The 15700-nt window shown below is 36.6% G+C and overlaps 1 protein-coding gene across 1 annotated transcript in view; it reads right to left on the bottom strand.

The window, feature by feature from the left end:
• LOC144433630 (TPR and ankyrin repeat-containing protein 1-like) overlaps positions 1-11826 on the bottom strand; it is a 193973-nt gene extending 182147 nt beyond the window's left edge. Inside the window, exons 1-3 of the mRNA XM_078121973.1 lie at positions 11504-11826; positions 7077-7169; positions 4326-4511 (exon numbers count right to left, since the gene is read on the bottom strand). Of these exons, the coding sequence (XP_077978099.1) occupies positions 4326-4511; positions 7077-7169; positions 11504-11819 (595 nt within the window). The 5' untranslated portion in view covers positions 11820-11826. The remainder of the gene's footprint in view (positions 1-4325; positions 4512-7076; positions 7170-11503) is intronic.
• Between the last annotated feature and the right edge of the window lie 3874 nt (positions 11827-15700).

Below are 15700 nucleotides of genomic sequence, written 5' to 3'. Positions count from 1 at the left end.
CATGTTTGCAATGTGTTCTGATGGCCATTGCACCCCCCCCCCCCCCCCGACAGATGATGACAATGGAGTAGACCCTTTGGTACTATTAACACCTTTCCAAAACTACTTACAATTACCGGTTGAAAGATTTCTTGTTTGGGCATCAGCTTTCATTTGATTCTCATTACCTTTACAACACCTTAAGGCATACTTAAACTTTGCACGACTTTTTCTCATAATCTGAAATAAAGGCCCTTGACGTGGTTTACCATTGTCTCTCCACATAATAAAGGCATCTCAAGCAATTGAATGGTGTTCCTTAACATAATTATTCCAACCTGGAACACACTTATTGGACATAGACTGAGTCTTGACAGAAAAACAGTCGGACGCTGCTGAGGACAACATATGAATAATGTCATCATAAAGCTTATCAATGGCGTTAAGGTGTGATCTTTGCTTACACCTTGAGTCCCGGCAACTGAAAACCTCACTATTGATATGAATATTACTAAGACTAACATCACTACTACTAAGGTAATTACGTAAATACATGCCGTCAACATTTGACCAATCAATATTTGAACTGTTGCTCTTGATAAATCTGTCCTGATTATTAAACTAAGGTCATATTTTTGAAGATCATGAAGATCAGACCCAACGAATTCATGCAAAATCTTGATATCCCGTATACAATTGTGTGCTGCAGGGGTCGAAATGCAGTGATCAAGCCATGAAGTCGAATGATGTGCTTCACTTTAAAAGGTAAAATTATTCTTATTATGTGTACCCAAGAGTTGGACATCGGAACAAATGAGATTGTTATCATTACAAAAGGTATTAACTTCTTCACCAAACTCGGATCCAACATCTGCATTCCAATCACCTAAGACCATCACACAATTGGTTTCAGCATTATCAATACAGTAACGAATTCTTTGCAAATAATCTAAAAATACATGATAATTATCTCTATTTTGTGTCGGCATGTAAACATTAATCAAAGTAAGAATACTATCAGAGAGTTTGATTTCTACCCCGATCATTTGACTATCATCATATCGCTTGACTTTCACTGAATTAAGGGACTTTCGCCACATTACAGCCACTCCGCCAAAAGGTCGGCCAACTCGTAATCCACTTTCATCGTCTATAGCTGTTTCACCAACAGCATAGAAGTCTTCACTTATGTTAGACAACAAACCAAGTTCTGATTTCGAAAGCCAGTGTTCCTGTATAAGGCAGATATCACATGATCTACAAATTTCTCAATCGACGACTTTATACCGCGGCAATTATATGATGTTATGATAAAGTTCATGAAGTCCTTAGTTGTTTTTAGAAGAGTAGAATCTCCTCACTAAAACGCCCGACGGCGAAACTCTAGGATTCAAAATATGTTTGCACTAATCTAATGACATTGTCAATTTGAATGATGCATAGGTGTTGTACTTTGTCTGTAAAGACACAGCTTCAATGCCACTAAAACCCAATTTCTCTAAATGAGCTATTAGTTCACAACGGGTTGTGCGAGGAGATAGGCAACTAATGAACAATTCGGCAGGTGGTACAGTGATTTAAGAGAAGACATTGTAGTGTTACTTCCTGTGATAACAGATTTCGGCCCAATCGCAGTTTTTGTCACCTTTCGATGTCGTCTTCTAACGATTCTATACTCAGAGTTACTTGAGGATGAAGGCAGTCAAGTAGGTGCTTCTAACGTTGTACCCTGGCCAACAGCAACTCCGTTGCCGTTAACACGATTGATATTTGGTGGCGAATTCGGTTTAGTTTTTGCTGCATCACTGTAAGAGTGTTGGTTGAAGACTTCTTTGACAATCACGTTGTCATCGGATTGATCGCGATCATCAACCGGAACATCAACATCAATATTAGTTTGTAATGCGTGATCACAAGTGTCACCAACGGTACTATTGATTTGTATGGTGTTTTCTCCTTCTTCTTTGTTATGGCATTGAGACTCCCTGTCCAACACCTGTTGTGCTGGCGATTCTTTTACCATATCCAATTCCCTTCGAAAAAGTACCAATTCAGCCGTATTTTCGCGCTCTGGATAACTATGTTCCTTCAACTGAGAAACTTCGTGCTTTAAAGCCTTAATTTCTCTTATGAGAACCGACGCATCCAAGTGAGAAATGTCAACAGGTGGTAATCTTGAATGGCTTATAATGGAAGAAGAAGTATACTATACTACATACACGCACAGGAACACGTTTTGAGATGTCTGATGTCTGACAGACTGTCAGCATCTGGTTGGGATGTACCTCTGGCCCTAGCTAGCTGAGTGTAGCATTTGCCATGATTTTGAGAGTTTTTTCTTGTTTTAATGCCCAATGTCATTTTTCGTTCTGATGTTTAACGGGAAGCAAATGCTCCAAATTCCTGTGATGTTAACTCACACAGACGAGATCATGCTGAAAACGTGACCAATATGTCAATGTACTGCCAGCTACATTTGTCAATTTTGATGGGAATTAAGGTACCTATGAACTCTTCTTGGGTCTTGAAGGCTCCGTAATTAATGTTGGAGTTAGGAAATGTCTAAATTTTTGGCAGGTAAGGCATAATTTAGTAGAATAATCAACCCAACCACAGTCCCTCAATCACCCAACTTTGTGATTCAGATCTGAATGCTTTGCTTACAGTTAAACATCAGAAGAAAAAAGTCTTCAAAATCACATCAAACGCTAGAATTATTCATCACACTTACTCAGGCCTTAATATCGCGTTACTTTACGTGATGAAACGTAACATTGCAACTTAATACATAATCAATGGCCCCTACTTAGGATTAAAAGATTATCGCTACAGCAAATAAGTAACATCATCACATCAAGGGAAAAGCCGCATTTCTAGTCTGTTCGTTAGTGGTCTGAGGCTCTGGATACCATGGAGGGTGCTGTTCCCTGTGGTAAAAACCTAGTGTTCCCTGTCATCTGTGCATGCACCCCTGTATATTGGTTGACATATTGAGGGTTTGTCACAGGAAACTAGCTATAATGAACGTAGGAGTGTCCCCAAGGGGAGAAATAAACTCCCAGTTGCACTCGTTTGGTGGGATATAGAATCAATGGGTGTCCGGTATCTGGACTGGCCCATCGTATTTGCCGCCGGCGGTAAAGTATTATGTACCGCTGCACTGGTAAGGCCTTGACCAAAGGACACGTCCCTGACCTCTGTGGTGGGGATAAGTCCCGCTCCTCCCTGAGCAATCGTATTGATCGGGCAAACCTGTCCGTCATCGGGCTGGGAATGCCAAGGGAGGGAAATCGGATCACATCTACCAAGCGATAGATGGGATTCAGCAGTCCTTAAATCCCCTTGTGGGCTTGACCGGTGTGGTGCGACGACAACCGCAGGCACTCCAGGATCTCTAGGAGAGGTACCATTATCATCTTGAAAAAGCCGGTTTTCCCAAGAGGGAGAAGTGGACTTACCTTCCTGGGAAGTACTTCACTTCAGTATAGTAGATGTGCGTTGAAGAGTGATCAACCTCACCACACACTGAAAACATATTCCACTGATGATCGGTCCAACTACTGCAGAAATCGCATGTCTGGTTGGGCTGACATGATCTGCAGTCCACACAAAGATCATGGTCATCCCCAACTAAGATGGGATGTCCACACGTACCTAAGTGAGGTTGACGTGACATGGCGGAGGAAAACTAAACTGAGAAAATGACAAAGGCAAGATGACGGCCTGATACAACGAGGCTCCAACTACACACAAAAAAACAAAGTGTCAAAAAGTAAACGACACAGCACACGAGAATAAAAAGGAGTGACTTAGCTGGGATCCTGAGATGCTCAGCGAAGTGTTCACCACTCAATAGGGGATAACTTGTGTAAACTCGGCACAAGAGGATAAAAACTCACAGAGTCCAGGGCTTTCGTACGAAAATTCGCAACTTTGCCAAGGTGTACTGGGTATTGGCTAGTCAGGGTCATGTGACCACTGGGGGATGGACCACAGGGTGCAGAGAGCACAAAGTTATCAAAATTATCACACTTGGCAATATCAAGGGGAAGCAGAGGGTAACCCAAAAGTAAGCAAAAAGGTGGGTATTTGTCTGTACAGAAAGAGAATGTCTGAGCACACAAATCAGAGAGAGAGTTGTAATTGTAGGCTATTCAGTGTACTGTGCACCCCTTGGGATATTTTCCACAACTGAAACCAATTTGCCTTTGAAATAGTTTCTGAGATAAGTATTATGACTAAAATTCACATTCACTTGCTATCTTTTGTCAATAATATATCAATTTGAATTAAAAGCTGACCGACTGGAAAGATTGTCAACATTAATAATAAGTAAATCAACATACTTGTAATATATTGTAGAACACTGAGTACATGTCTCTTGCTTCTCTTTAAATCATTAGCCATGAAGTCATCATCATGGCAATCCTCAATAATCTTTCCAAAACTTTTCAGAGCATTTTCCCATTGACACATCTCCTTGTAACCAACAGCCTCATGAAAACTGGGTCTATCTCTATACATATGCCCACCTGAAAGAAAATTTCAACTTTAATCCGAGTGTCCATGCAAACTGACAGTGACTAAATCAAGGTATCACTACATACTATTCCCAAATGTTTGTCTTCATTCAACAGTGGCTAATGCAAGTACTAAAATACATTAAGGAGCTTTTTCACCACAAATCAAAATTAATTAGCACCCAGTAGTGACAAAAGCTGAATCTCATACCTAACCAGATTTGATCTGAACTCTTCTTGTAAGAGTACAATGTATTTACCATATTCATAACATCAAAAGATTACAAAACTGATCCTGGACCAGTAGTCTATTTGTTAGTGTGAAATTTATTATGATATGAAATGAAAAATATGTCAGTTTTGAGATCACATCAAGGTAATAAAATCTCATAAAAATTCCTTGTGGGTACATATGTACAGTGGGGCCAGAATTTCTACCCATAACTGTCCCACTGAAGGTCCAAAGGATTGTAACAATCTACAGAAACAGTCATAATATGTAGCTTTACTGCAAAGATTATCTTATGTATTGAAGTGAATTTTGTTATTCAAGAATGGTTATCAACTGAAACTCAATGAACTTAGGAATACATACATACATACATACATACATACATAGGGTGTACATGTACACTACATCATTTCCACGGTGTGTAGCTTAATGCAGTGAACAGTGCAAGACTCAACAACAAGTCTTCATGGAAGACATAGCCCCACAATTTTCATTATTTCACTAATAACATTTTTCACTATTAATATCGTACTTTTGTCAAAAATGTCATACAAATCTTTAATCACCTATGAAAACTACGTCATTTGCAGGCAAAAAGTCAGAAAGTTTGGACACCTATTTACATACACTTTAACAGATACATTTTATTAGAGAAATAATGAAAATTGTGGATTGATTCAGTGAGGAGCAAAATGTGCATGGGACCACAAAGCACTCAATATGATCCACTACATATAAACAACATGTTGGATGTTCTCATACATGATTATATTATAGCATATAAAAGTTGGTGAAAAATTGAAGCAGCCGCCAACATTTAGTAAAAATCTATCCCATTCTATTTATTCATTTATCTAAATGTTCATATTCTACAGTTTATGTCAGACAAAGTACCTATAGTCAAGTTGGTTATGCTGTGAAATCAGGTCAGTCAGTTAGTGGCTGACTATGCCATGCCTGAAAATGCACTCTTGGGAGATGTAACAATTCCTAAACTACATTATATTTTATTAGCATTTATTAGGTTTAAATACCATGCAGTTAAATGTAACCATACTGTCATATGCTAATGAGGTATTTAGAATGCCCTCACACAGAATACAGGGCCTGAAGCCCTTTGTATGGCATATCAAAACTCCCTAATTGAAAATATTTGTTATATCTAAAATATTGACAAAAAATAACACCAGTGGCATTGCCACAAACGTATTTCACTGTTGCTATGGACATGGTCTTGTTGCTATTGATATTTGCATACAGTTTTGGAATCTTTAGTAACTTGCCTATCCTTCCAACTTTACATCTTTGCAATATAAACCATCACTTAGCTGTTGTCATGGACATGGTCCTGTTGCTAGGCATATTTGCATACATTTTTTGAATCTTTAGCCACTTACCTACCCATCCATTTTGTTATCTTTTTAATAATTTCTGTTACTAAGGGTGTTGTCATGGTTGCCAGGGCCAATTGTGTTGAAATGTTTTCAACAATAACTGCAGAATACCTTCAGAAATATCTAGCTCCACCAAGTTTCAACCCATTCACCATGCAGTTTCAAGATATAACTTTTTGACCAAAATTGACATTTTTAGACCTAATTTGTATATTGCTGATGGAATTATCACGTTGTGAATACAGCTTCATCTACATATCCCCAGATGCATCTCCATCAAATTTTAGCCCAATGTGTTCTGTAGTTTGGGAACTATATATTTTTGACAAAAAAGATACATTTTAGACTTAATTTGCATATCACCTATGAGATCATGAACAATTCTTAATCTAAACACCCCTAAGAACACTCCCACCAAATGTTAGCCTAATCTGTTCAGTGGTTTTTGGAATTATAGATTTTTGACCAAAAAGACACATTTTAGCCCTAATTTGCTTATCACTGATGGGATCATGTCATGAACAATTCTTTATCTAAACACCACTAAGAACATTCAAACCACATTTCAGACGGATCTGCTGAGCAGTTTTGGAGTTTAAGTTTTTTGACCTAAAATCACATTTTTTTACCCAAATCACACACAAGTGGTAAGATCATTTTGCTTTGAACAATTTCCAAACTAGACACCCAAAGTAATATACCAAATATTATGGCAATCGGTACAGACTGGTTTTTTACTTTAAGTTGATTACACACACACACTGACACACTTTGGCATGCCTATAACACTACTGAACACTAGGAAAAAGTGCATGCTTGGCTTGCACATGTGCAGTAGTGTCTATAGTATGTAATGGATATAAATAAACCCTCAGCTGATGAGGCAGAGTTCAAAATTCAGTCAATAGTTAACAGAAAGAAATATCTAATTACTTATAATAAACAGCTTACCTTTTGGTTTATCTTGTTTCTGTACTGGTTTTTCAGATGATGAGGATGAAGTTGCTGTCTTGGTTCTGGTTGATGCTGTCATTGTAGCAGTAGCTATTACATTATAAAGTCAAAGAAAATAAATAAAATATAAGTGTAGAAACTTAATTGAAAGCTTTATGTGCATTGTGTATTCACTATGTCAATTTGGGGCTAATAACTAATGATTCACTCTTATCATTATTATTGTTATCATTATTATTAGTACAAGTTAAGGGGTTTAATATTATAATAATGAAAAATGTTGGGAGGCCTTTATATCAGAGGAATGTCACTTATGGTTGTTGTTGTGTGTGTAGGAGTGTACAAGTTTTACACACAACTAATTGTGCAACATTTCCCATTTAAGCTTCAAGTCATAAATTGGGAGCTTGGTACTTGCCATGTATATGAATAAAAGTATAAAACAATATTATTTTATTCATTACTAAATTGGCACTAGCACTGCGGCCCAGCAAAGATCTCAATTGTCCAGTATTCCCTGAAGCATTTAGGCACCAATATTTGATTGACATCTACGGTAGCAATGACTCAGATTTTCACAAAACCTCTTTGGTCTCTACTTACGATTTTTCAGACAGATTAGTGTGCATTTGAAAAAGTTGAACCTGAGCTGAGTGAAGTTTAGTTGTCATAAAATAATGTTGCAAAGTTTAATGAAAAGAATATCAATTTTTTCCGACATGGAGCACACTGTACTGATGTGACTGTGGTGAGCACCTGTGTCAAAGTTCAGTTGTCATAAAAGGACACAGCCATTGTTTTTCTTTGGGAAATCTGACATTGTATTCAGAATTAAATATCAAGTTTGCACTCCTACAATCACTTGATTTAATTTTCTTATCTCTGCCTTACTTGCGATAAAATTTTGAGATTTTAAGTTGTTTGAATCTCTTCTAAAATCGTATGAGTTTGATTTTATTTGATCTCAATCTAAAAACTACGATGTTGTTGTGCCGGCAAGCCATACTTGATTTTGACCTGTGTCATGACTTCTGCTACCATAATTTCCATGACACAAAAATTCAGTCTAAATTTAGCTTGTATTAAGACATGAAAAATGCTGTAGGAATTTTATTTATTACAAATTGTATTTTCATGAATAGCCAATAACATGCAATAATATATTAATCCAAAATAAATGCAAAGATGTAAATTATGAAATGTTTATGTTTATGTTTTTTCATGTTTTATGTCAAGTTTGGAAAAATGATTAGCACATTATGGTGATTTTGGTTACCATGGGAAGAGATGTTCATAAAATGACCCCCTTTTTTGAACTCAGCATAACAAACTACCCCAGATAGAGTGGTTAATATTCAAATAAACTTTATCATCATTATTAAAATTATTATTTTTATTATAATTATTACAAGTGAAGGGGCTAATTATTATATAATAATAAAAAAAGATGTTAGGTGAGGGTTTTTACAGGGATATCGCATTTGGTTGTTGGGTTGGAGGTGTAAGGTTGAAGTTTTACACACATAATAGTAACACATCTCATTCAAGCTTCAAGTCATACCATAACAGTCTATCTACATGGAGTTTTGGTACTTCCTGTGCAGAACATCTAGAAACATCTCACCAAGTTGCAGTCTCATTGACTAAGTACTGTTTGAGGTATGTTTTTTACCAAAATTCACATTTTTACACCTAATTTGCATATTATTGATGAAATCATTATATGCTTAATATTTCTTTGGCATCCACACACCCCAAGGTGCATTCCCATTAAATTTCAGCCCAATCTGCTCAGTAGTTTCAGAATTAAAGATTTTTGACCAAAAAGACACATTTTTTAGCCCTAATTTGCATATCACTGACAGGATCATCATGCCATGAACTCTTCTTAATCTTAACACCCTTCAGAATGTTTCCACCAAATTTGAGACTGACCTGCCCAGTAGTTTTGAGTTTAAGTTTTTTGACCAAAAATCACATTTGTTTAGTACCCAAATCACACACCGGTGGCAAGATCACTTTGATTTCAACAATTTCACAACAAGACCCCACAAGTAATGTCCCCACTAAATATCATGGCAATCGTCCTGCAGTTTTTGACTTTAAGTTGTTTACACACAAACACACACACACTTTGCCATGCCTATAGCACTACTGAACCTTATCAGTTCAGTTGTGCTAGAAAACCACCAATAAAATATCTCAAAAGAGTACATATAAATTTGCTTGTGGGTTAAAAGTTCTTTCAAATACGAAGGATAAAAATACAGAAGACAGCTAGTGGATTAAAACAAATCACTTGTTAAATAGCATAACACATTAAAATAGAGTCAACTGTCCTGCGGTGAACCTGGCGACTCAACTTGAAAACACTAAATTAGATACCGTCTGAAAAGATGCGTCTTCAACCCACTTTTGAACATGTGAACAGTCTCAGCGCTATGAATATCAAATGGTAGTGTATTCCACAAGGAAGGTGTGCAAACTGAGAAGGCTCTTTGTCCATATGTTTTGATAAAGTTGCCACACTATTGAATTAAATGCAGCTTCTCCGCTGATCTAAGATCTCTAGTCGGAACGTACAATCGAACTAGTTCAATCAGATACAGGGGTGCAGCATGATTGCTGATTTTGAAAGTGGTTACCAGAATTTTGAATTTGATCCTTGCTTCAACTTGAAGCCAGTGCAAGTTGACAAGTACTGGAGTGGTGTGATCAAACTTGCGTGAGCAACTGACAAGAGGTGCAGCGGCATTTTGAAGAGTCAGACTCTGTAGACAGTTAGTTTGATCTTTAGTTATCCCACACAAGAGACAGCCAATCAACAGTGCCATCTACTATTCTGGGCTATGTCAATTTGGGCTAATAACTAATGATTCACTATTCAGGGCTATGTCAATTTGGGCTAATAACTAATGATTCACTAGTGATTCAGGGCTATGTCAATTTGGCCTAATAACTAATGATTCACGTACTATTCAGGGCTATGTCAATTGGCCTAATAACTAATGATTCACTATTCAGGGCTATGTGAATTTGGCCTAATAACTAATGATTCACATACTATTCAGGGCTATGTCAATTTGGCCTAATAACTAATGATTCACTATTCAGGGCTATGTCAATTTGGCCTAATAACTAATGATTCACGTACTATTCAGGGCTATGTCAATTGGCCTAATAACTAATGATTCACTATTCAGGGCTATGTCAATTTGGCCTAATAACTAATGATTCACATACTATTCAGGGCTATGTCAATTTGGCCTAATAACTAATGATTCACTATTCAGGGCTATGTCAATTTGGCCTAATAACTAATGATTCACTATTCTGGGCTATGTCAATTTGGCCTAATAACTAATGATTCACTATCATACGGTCAGGGCTATGTCAATTTAGCCTAATAACTAATGATTCACGTACCATTCAGGGCTATGTCAATTTGGGCTAATAACTAATGATTCACTATTCAGGGCTATGTCAATTTGGCCTAATAACTAATGATTCACTATTCAGGGCTATGTCAATTTGGCCTAATAACTAATGTTTCACTATTCAGGGCTATATAATGTCAATTTGGCCTAATAACTAATGATTCACTATTCAGGGCTATATAATGTCAATTTGGCCTAATAACTAATGATTCACGTACCATTCAGGGCTATGTCAATTTGGGCTAATAACTAATGATTCACTATTCAGGGCTATGTCAATTTGGCCTAATAACTAATGATTCACTATTCAGGGCTATGTCAATTTGGCCTAATAACTAATGTTTCACTATTCAGGGCTATATAATGTCAATTTGGCCTAATAACTAATGATTCACGTACTATTCAGGGCTACGCCAATTTGGGCTAATAACTAATGATTTACTGTCTATGTCAATTAGGCCTAATAACCAGTTTCAAGCAAGATGTTGACAGTATTGCTTGTTTAGGTTATTCTATAATGTATTGCTTTATAGGTACAGTTTATCTTGATGTCAAACTTCAAGACTATCATTTATTTCAAAATTTATTTCATGTTCTGAGTCATACAATATATATTTAAAGGCCCAATAATGATTAGGAGTTGAAAGATTTTCTCGCAAGGCTATATACTTTTGAACAAAAAAGACTATCTAATCCTCATGCCTTCACTGATAAGATGACACTAATTAATGCAAAAAACCTGGCCTTTAAATTTGTGACGTTGTGTATTTGTGAATGAGTGTTAGCACAAATTTGTATGTTAGCGTGTGTAAATATTTATGTAAATGTGTGGATCTGCTGTACTACAAACAAATTTATACATCTCAGCAAAAGACACTTTTTCACCAGTGGTTGGATAAAATTATAAGTAACCATTCTGACTTAGAATTAACAACAATACCATCACTTTTAGAACCACTTAGTTTATCTGGTTCTAAAAGACTGTACCTTTCATCTTATGTTGGGCTGCTCTCCCTTTTGGATTCTGTTGAGTTTGAGCTTCTGCTTGAACAGTTGAAGTTGGCACAACTGCTGCTTGGACTGATTTGGCATACTGTTGCTCATCCATAGCCTTTCTCAAGATCTTTGCAACTGGTGAAGATTTCCCTATGTAATCAGCAGCTAACTTCCCCTCTGAGTTGATCACGCATGGATTGACTTTGTAGCTGATGAGAATTCGCAATGCAGTTTCAATATTCTGCGGTCCAACATTCCTGGCTCTCACCACAACATGGTATAGTGATTCCCCTCTGTTAATGGTCATGCTTTTTCTCTCATCACTTTTTGCATAATTTTCAAATAAATACTTTAGTAGGCTGAAATTACCTGCATGTATAAAATGTAGGAAAGATGCATACATATTAACTGGACAGTTGAAATAATATATTTTAATCTTTTAAATGAAAATTCATCATTCTGCGTTGATATACCATAGTATTGAAACTTTTGCTCCAAACACAAACTTCAAAATTGTACCTGAAGTTTTCAACAGCACACTTCAGTCTTTGTCATTTTATGTCAACAGATCTACCCATTATTCAGAACATGTGACCTTATGGACATGTGAGCCTAATATAGTAGTATAAGTATAAGGGATCTTTGAGAAATACAATACTGCCAATGGCGTTGTAGCACAACTGTACAGTTTTTAGAAATATTTATCCATATGCTAGTCCATGCTAACAGTAGGTGTTCATTTGCTGAATGACTATCCAGTTCCCTATCCAACCATGTTGCTATCTTTGTGATATACGCGATCATTTTGCTGTTGCTATGGGTGTGGTCATGTTGCTAGATATATTTGCATACAATTTTGAATGTTTTTGTTCACGTGTGTATGAATTCCTGATACATGGGTCTCATGGTTTTACATGGGTCTCAGACTCGGACTAGAGTATCGCGCCCTAGACAGCCCTGGCCGAAAATAATAGATGTAAACTCGCTGTCACAAACCAAACATGTGACAATACAAGACCACAACAGACACACTGAAACATTTACAGGTCACTATCATTTCATATATAGGCAACAAGATTAGGTTGGCTTTATTTTTTTGTCTCGCCAGGGAAGTCAAAGGCCTACACCACAAAACCATTGAACTTTAGTAGCAATCAACTGCTGGGACGGGAAAAAAATCAACAATCAAAACATTATGCTTGTTTTGAATTATTATTTGTTGAGTCAATACATTCTAGTTATCATTTGGGGCATTTTGATATCAATTTGTAATACAGTAGTTGGCTCCTAGTTTTATCGAGGGCCAAATTGGCAATCAACTTGAACCCGATATACTCTCCAACATCACTAGCATTTTCCCTATTGTTGCTAATATCGTAGGATATGACACCTAAGTATATAAAAAGCCAAATCAATCTATCAAGCATGGTAAAATCGTCATTGAAAGAAGATTCATCACTCTCAGATAATTCTGACGAGTACCAAAGTCAGAATTACTACTGTCTGCCATTGCTTGCTATAATAACTGGCATGAACCGGAAGTCTCCATGAAGTCATAATCCCCTAAAGGGAGAACAATAGGCAGTATAACTGCAAATTCATGGCTACTCAGGTCGCCGCTGATCACCAACTCTTTTTCTCTCCCTTAAAATGCAATTTTGAATAGTTAGCTTTGCATGACATGATCTAAAGAACATTTTTCAAGGTTGTGGTATAGGGCATTTTGAATCACCTTTAAAATAAAACTATGCTATACCTGAGTGAAGGCCATATCGTAATGCACAGTAGAGTGGAGGATCGCCATTCACCTCTGACAGACCAGTTGGATCACAACCATGTTTGATCAGCTCAAAGGCAAGTCTCATACCTCTCTCTGTATTACCTTGGTGTCTGCCAAATAAGTAGACATTATTGTTAATACCCTGCTTCATTCACTCAAGAACAAGTCTTCACCCAAAACATGCTACCCTCAAATGCTTCATTCACTCAAGAACAAGTCTTCACCCAAAACATGCTACCCTCAAATACTTCATTTCTATGTGAGTGAATGGTGGCATGATTTAAAAGAAATTGCTACTGCAACAACAAATAAATAACCATAACTGTATGTGTCGTTGATATGTAAGAAATGGCTTCATTTTAATACAAGAAATCTTGCGTATGACATGGAATTTGACATTGGTGAATGACATCTCTATGTATTTAAGTTTGGGGGGGGGGGGGGGGGGGGGGGTCTTAAGTTATGCAGTAATATATAGATATGTTTACTACAAATACCGGTCGTTTGGCTGCCATTTAGTAAAAAGTAATACCTAAGTATCCACATATTTTTTATTATTATTACTTGTAAATATGACTTAATGAAATGAACAAATACTACAAAGTGTCTGTGATATACAAGAATAGCTTTATCTTAATAATTGACCGTAAAAGTAAAAGTCAAAAGGTCAAAGGTCAATGTCTGAAAAGAAAGAGACATGTGTATATCTGACAATTTGACATCTGTAGCTAGTTATTACACTTATAGTGTAACAATCTCTTTACTCATACCTTAGTTTGTAAATTACGGTGTGGGCTTTCAGTTCAAAAAAGATAACAACTACGGCATGGCCTTTAAGGCAATCAAAAAGATACACTGACAACACCTTAAAGGGTACGTTGTTCATTTCTTATCTATTATGTGTAGATCCTTGACAATTTCAGGCACATTAGCATTAATACTTTGGGAGCTAAAAATCCCCCCCCCCCCTTCCTGGTTTACATAGGACACATTTGTGGTGTTATGTTATATAATGAGCAGAGTTCATTTGAGTTACATGTAAAGAAACCACAATCATTCAATATTCACAAAAGGAGTTTTTCAGGTTGCCCATGTTACAGTAAACTGTTTATCAACATCTGTGCAAGTTGTTTTTTCTGATCATTATATTTTTCTCTGTTATAAGTTCTCAAAATCACACCATTGCATGAAACCTTGAAGCATTGATAGTGTATGTACACTGGAATGCAAGAAAATAAACACAACAGTATCATACTAGTATTTGCAACGGGCAATATAAATTTGAAATTTTCCATAAAATTCACATCCCCATTTAAAATTCTGACCTATTTCGATTCAAATCTAATTCATTTCTCCCCATATGCTCTTAAATCAATTGTAAACCGATTTAGTTGAACCGGTTTGAAACCACCTCAGGGAGTGGTTTCGATTCGGTTCCAAGTAAATTGTAATTAGGACAGGAAAATCAAACTTAATACTGAACAGATTCAACTTGAATTGGTTCAATGCCCATTACCCACAGCTGCGCACTTGAATCCTGACCTGGAGGTTAGATTCTGCAAGCTACATGCTTTGTTTACTTGTTACTAAGTACACCAACACCTTCATTTTGGAACACATGCAACTGGAGTATTTATATACAGCATGATTTAAATCAGATGGCATCAACTGAGCATGGAATGTTGCACAGTAAATGAATAACAACAAGCCTTCGTCGAAGACATTACCCCAAAGAGGATTTGTTGTAGTAGGAAAGAATGGATTTTGGTTGGCATTATTGAAAGATGTGGTGTATTGTTTGAACATGAAATAAAGTTACAGACTGAAATGTTAGAGGACTTAGTAATGTAATTGCTGAAATGTGTGAGGAGTGATGTATAGAAAATGGAAGTATGATTTGTGTTTATGTGTGTGTTAAAGAAAGGACTAAGGATATTTGATAGGAGTGAGTTTGTTATAATAATATGCGTAGGTATGACGGTATTTGGCAAGTGATGTTGAAAGTGACTGTGGGTTAACAGTATTGACTAGATATAAATTGTGACAATATACTCTGACTATTTTGGTAGATGTGTATGGCCTGAAGTAATGTCAAGGCAAATGTAAGGGAATGATTTCGTCTAGTCTGACACTACAATGACAAGTTGTTAAGTCTGTGCAGTATTTTGCTGGCTTCCAGTTTAAAAAGAACAACAATAATGTCATGGAAAAAGATACAGCCACTCAACACCAAAAAGGGATTATTTTTTATCTGTATGTATAGATCCTGGACAATGTCAACTATGTCAGCATTGTCTTAAAGATTGTCAAACACAAACACAAACACACCTCATAGATTTTACATGATGTCTGTATGAATCATACTATGACAATTTATGTCTGACCTTAACTCAAAGGTCATCTAAAAA

Source organism: Glandiceps talaboti, chromosome 4, assembly GCF_964340395.1.
Source record: "Glandiceps talaboti chromosome 4, keGlaTala1.1, whole genome shotgun sequence".
In the NCBI taxonomy this organism is placed as follows: domain Eukaryota; kingdom Metazoa; phylum Hemichordata; class Enteropneusta; family Spengelidae; genus Glandiceps; species Glandiceps talaboti.
The sequence above is the reverse complement of the archived record's forward strand: the minus strand, read 5'-3'. Positions and strand labels throughout refer to the sequence as shown.